The sequence below is a fragment of the Montipora capricornis genome, chromosome 14 (genome assembly GCF_036669925.1).
Source record: "Montipora capricornis isolate CH-2021 chromosome 14, ASM3666992v2, whole genome shotgun sequence".
In the NCBI taxonomy this organism is placed as follows: domain Eukaryota; kingdom Metazoa; phylum Cnidaria; class Anthozoa; order Scleractinia; family Acroporidae; genus Montipora; species Montipora capricornis.
In genome coordinates, this window is record NC_090896.1 from 48849185 (window position 1) to 48854372 (window position 5188).

Here is a 5188-nt window from a genome sequence, read left to right on the forward strand (position 1 = left end):
CCGAGAAGCCTTAGAGGCATCCAGGCTCGGTTTGATTTTATGACTTAAACTGCCTACGAACTTGTAGCCGTCGATCGAGAGAAAGGACCGAGTAGTCTTTAAGCGCGGGACATTGTATGGTATTTTAAACGATTTCGACTTGTTCAAATGTTTGAAATTCTCGTTTTTCTACTAATCTTCCATTGGTCTAAATTTTTTCGATTCCTTGTGCATTATCCATGTTGGAAGATTTGAATGCCCAGTCATCCCGGATCTGAGAGATGCTATATACCAACCAGCCATATTCCTAACTCCGCTGGCTTTCCATTTGGGCGTGGGGATTTTGTTCATATACTTCAATCAAAACAACAAGGGCAAGGCCCTCTTAATTATATCCAGCAAACGCAGACGTATTTCCAGCCGTCGTTTTTCTCCTCTGTTTCTCGGGGAAGACAAACGATCGCCGGAAATACGCCTGCCTTCGCAGGCTATCTCAATTACTATCACAGTAATACACTTTAAACAAATCGAGTAATCCAACGATTGTCCTATTAGGATTTTTAAATAATTAATTCGTATCGTATTTCAGATCAGATATATTTGAAAATTAAAGTTCATTTTTCAGGCAGCGCATTTTGCCAATAAACTCCTATTCAAAGTGCAATGCTTGATTTGCAGCTGAACTCATATTTAGGCCTTGACGTCCATACATAGACGAAACCATATATCGCTGCACTTAGAGGATTAGACAATATCGATTGCAAACCTTTCATCATCTAGAGTCACACGAATTGAAAACAGATCCTTTTGTGTAACTGGCAGCATCTTGGACTTTCCAGCACATTCCTGCCTCGCCTACCCCTCCATTTCAATGGTCTAAGGGATGCATGTTGTCAATTAACTTTGCTTAATTTTCTAAGTGTGATGTGGTTCAGTTCACAAACCCATCCAAATCTAAAGAGATCGTTTTGATCAGTGGATATTATAGGGCGCAAACAAACATAGTGAAGATTATGGTCATTTTAGTCGCAATGTATTATTTTGCGCCCCCGATTTATGACACATGTCGAGATTGTGGTTTGCAGAAAGACGCGCGCGGTCATTTGAAAGCCAATTATAACAAAAGCCCTCCCGTGCTGGATTTGAGGCATACATGTTGTACAGAATGATTTCTTGTGTCATTGCAAGACGATAATTTCATGACAAAGATCGCTTTGAAAATATGTCGAATATCTCCAACTCGTTTTGTTCATTTTTTGCATCGTAAAGAACAAGTCTCCAAATCTGCAAGTCTGCCGGTGAAAGCCTCTTTATGCCCTCGATATCGAATATCATTGGTGCGACGGCAAAGGTCACTCTTAAAGAAACGCAAATATGCCAGTCGAATCTGTTTTTATCAACAGACGTCGACTTACCTAGGAGCTTTCCAACACTTTTGAATCTCAAAACGATTTGTGACCACTTTGCTTGCCTTAACGGCTATTTCATGGGTCTTTGTTTCGAGACCAGCCCAAGGAACAAATACTCTCAGCGGGAATCCAAAGTTTTCAAGTGAATAATCAATTAAAGTTTCACCCTCTTTGCTTAATTTAAAAACATATCTATCTCTAAAAGTGCTCGCCTATATTTTGCAGCAAAAACTGTTTTTTTCTAGAACCTATACGGGTATAGTAGCTCTTCAAAGCGCTCGCTCCAACGCCCTTCACTTACCGCAAATATTTTCCAATGATGCTAAACACATCCTTGAAATTCCTAAAGAAAACTGCTAACCTTTGACTATAAATATTCATTAATTTCAAGGACGAAAGAACTTAACGTTGACATTTACGGTTAAGTATATTCGTTACCACACCTACAAGAAATGAACGCAAACATTAAGGCACTGAAAACAGTGATGTGAACGCGAAATTCGTAAAGGAGGAAAAAGTTGATTGTTGGATAAGCAAACACGACGTTAATTATCTACAAAGTACCAAGCTTCTGCTTACCGCCGCCTAATTCACAAATCGTGTTTGCACTGGTGCGTGACATCGAGACTGTTTTCTCGACGCTACCAGAGCTTTCGCCAGCTTTTCACTAATGCTATTTCAGAAAAAATTAATTATTTAAATATTTCTGAAATAAGCTGTAGCCGTGTTTGCTACAAGATCGACTCAACGCTTTGTGATTAGTGAATTCCTTTTTGTGAAATAGACCATCATGTTAAGCTTTAAAACAGAACAAAAGCGGCTGTTGATATTGATGCATTAGAAAGCACATGCGCTCAAGAAGCGAAACCAGTGAGAGCGAAAAGCCGCTCAACCAAACGATAATGTTTGCAACAGCTTTAGGCACTCACTTTGCAACACACTGATAGCAAAAATTGTGAATACACTCCACAGGCAGTCATCACGATATAGAATATGCGCTATGAAGAGACTTGACCCTTGTTGAGTGCCTGAGAAGGTTTGGGTGCTCCCCACATTAAGTGAGTCTCGAGCAGATATACAAAGAACTTCACAATCTCGGGATGAATTACATTGAATAATTAGAATTGGAGTAAACTTGTTGTAGTAATCAAATACTAAGGGCGATTGAGGTAGTGAAAACAGCTTACCATTTGAAAGGCCCAGGAGCATCAAAACTACCAAATAGTAAGAAAACATCTTCGCTGCGCGATAGTTACTTGGTTTACAGTTCCCTAGTCTACCTTCAAGGCTGACCAAAGAGTCAAGTATGGGCTGCGACGATGTTGACAGAACCCAGCCGGTGAACCGAGTGAAGAGTCAGTCCTAAGCGCAAGTTATAATAATGAATGCTGATTAGACATGCAAAAACAAGCGACAGCCAATGGTGTTCGACGATGTGTGGCGCGACAACAAACAACTCCATCCCACATGACACTTGCGTGATTAAGTAGTAAATATATGAAATATGTATTTAAAAAGGGAAAGAGAGAGATGTTAGTGCAGAGGAAGTCTTAACTTCCAAATATTTCGATTGACTCCGAATTTAAACAATAAAACATTGAAGTGACGGAAAATTCCTCTGTTCACGCTGACGCGAAGTTGAAGTACTCTCGGCCAGTCATGTAAAATTAGCTGTCTGCGATGACTGACAAGTGTCGGTTACAGTCGCATAAAACTAAAACAGATAAGAAATAGAAATCGAATCTTGTTCTATTGTAAGTTGTATTTTACGTTCGTACGTTATACTTGACTTTTTTAGCTGCCGAACGCAGGATCGTTTTCCACGTGTTTAGATCAGCGAGGCTTTCGTGCTAATTAATTTAAAGTTATACAGTTTTCAAACAAAGCTCAACTGTTTGCAGTCCTCTGTAAAAGGGGCGTTCATGAATATTTAGTAATCGAGAAGGCGCTTAGCTTCGATCAGAGCACGGGAGGAATCTACGTCAAAAGCGAGTCATTCAACGTTCTACCTTTCCGGCGAAACAAATCTTTTTGTTTTCAACGAGGGAAAGAAAACTACCTGCTCTCGTCTTCAAAAAAGATAGGCTTTAATTTTCGGAAAAATAAAGATTAAGTATAAACAAAGCAATAGAACTTTGAGTTAAGCCTGAGGCAAATAAAAATAACGCTTATAAAAGATATTTGCATACTACTAAAAGATCTAAATTGGCTCAATGTCATAAATAAAAACGTAAAACAATCAATAAGCTTCATTGTCGAAAACGGAGCGATAGTTGGTTTGTTCATCTTCAGAATCTCATCTTCAAGGATATCAGTCAAGCAATCATGCACTGCATTTGACACGGCTGATTAATCTGTCCTCATTAAGGGACCAAAAAAATACTTGCTCTTAAGACGGTTCATTTTGTCACGGCAGGGGCCAGGGAAATCTGTCCAAAGGTCTTCAAAGCAATTTCTTACGCTATGTGTTACCAAACAAAAGAAAGCAAAAGCGTGAGTGGATTTCTTCAGGTTTGGCGATTCTTCTTTAGCACTCATTCTAGAAAAACAAGATATCATTTGTGGTAAGGCAGGGTCAAAGGTCAGATCTGTAACGAGCTGGCATTGGCTTCAGGAAAGTGTTCCAAAGTTGGCTTCTCAGCTTTAAATCTTTGAAGCTATTTCGAATAAAAGGTTTCTGCGTACAACACTTACATTATTTCTTAATTTCGTGTCAAGAGGTCAATATTTGAGATCTCGCTAAGATAATTTTGCAAGGCATTTGTTGTCTCAAAAGTGTTACAATTGACCCCCCCACCCCCAAAAAAAACAAAAAAACAAAAAAACAAAGAAACAAAAAACAAAAAAAAGTTACCGTCACAGCAAGGAAATGCAGTGCAGCGGTGGGAACTTTCGATTCCGGAATTTTCAACATCATGTGTGTCCGGAGTAATTTTGCGAGGTTATGTTAGACAATGCCATTGTAATGTGATTTTTCAACTTTCGTTTAATACCCTGGATCCAGAAGAGTCTGAGAGAACGTCGCGCGCTTCGAGACCAACGTTGCGTTAACTGTTGGCTTCCAATCGGCGTATTAGTCCCTCGGTTCACGGAAAAGCAATCTTCTGTCTGGCACCCAAGGTAGAATATGTTTATTTGTAACTCGAACTCGTGAGTCAGTGAGCGCGAGGTTCTTTTTTTGACGGATGTTTTACTCTTACATTTCATCACCTACCGTGTTTTTATTTGCTAAGTTCGCTTAGTGGACCAATTTATTGTTCCGTACAGTTTCAAATTCCTCCCTGAAGACGTTTGAGGTGAATCTATAGCGAAATAGGAACACCTTACGATGCATACATATTAACAAACCACCCTGGTTTTTCTCCATTTCAATGGATTATTTTAATGCTTGTAAAAGGATGTAGCTCAGTGGTGCTTGTTAAACTGGCAAATTCAATCTTGAAGCTTTTTAATCGCTAAGTATTCCTGAGCTCGGAAAACGTGCAACAAGGTTTTTAAACAAGGGTTCGATGTACAATGAAGAAAATTCAGCAACTTGACACCTAATAATCTGTAGACTTTCGAAAAGTCCTTCATCTCATGTAGATGGCGCGCGGGACGAAGGACGATCGCCTCTCGCTCATCCGCCTCGCGTCCGAAAAATCACGCTTCGCTCACCAAGACATGGGATTCTCGTGAAGTCGACTTGTGGCAAGTCTAAATAATCTGTAATGCTTTCAGTTCTCCCAATGTTTCAATTGCTTGGATAAGCGGACAACAAAGACAAGTCTAAGCACTGCTAAACCAAGAACTTAAAACAG

At 39.6% G+C, this 5188-nt stretch overlaps 1 protein-coding gene across 1 annotated transcript in view; it reads right to left on the minus strand.

Moving 5' to 3' along the window:
* The window catches only part of LOC138031305 (ZP domain-containing protein-like), a 9697-nt gene extending 6633 nt beyond the window's left edge, over positions 1-3064 (minus strand). Inside the window, exon 1 of the mRNA XM_068879014.1 lies at positions 2576-3064. Coding sequence (XP_068735115.1) covers positions 2576-2624 — 49 coding nt within the window. The 5' untranslated portion in view covers positions 2625-3064. The remainder of the gene's footprint in view (positions 1-2575) is intronic.
* Between the last annotated feature and the right edge of the window lie 2124 nt (positions 3065-5188).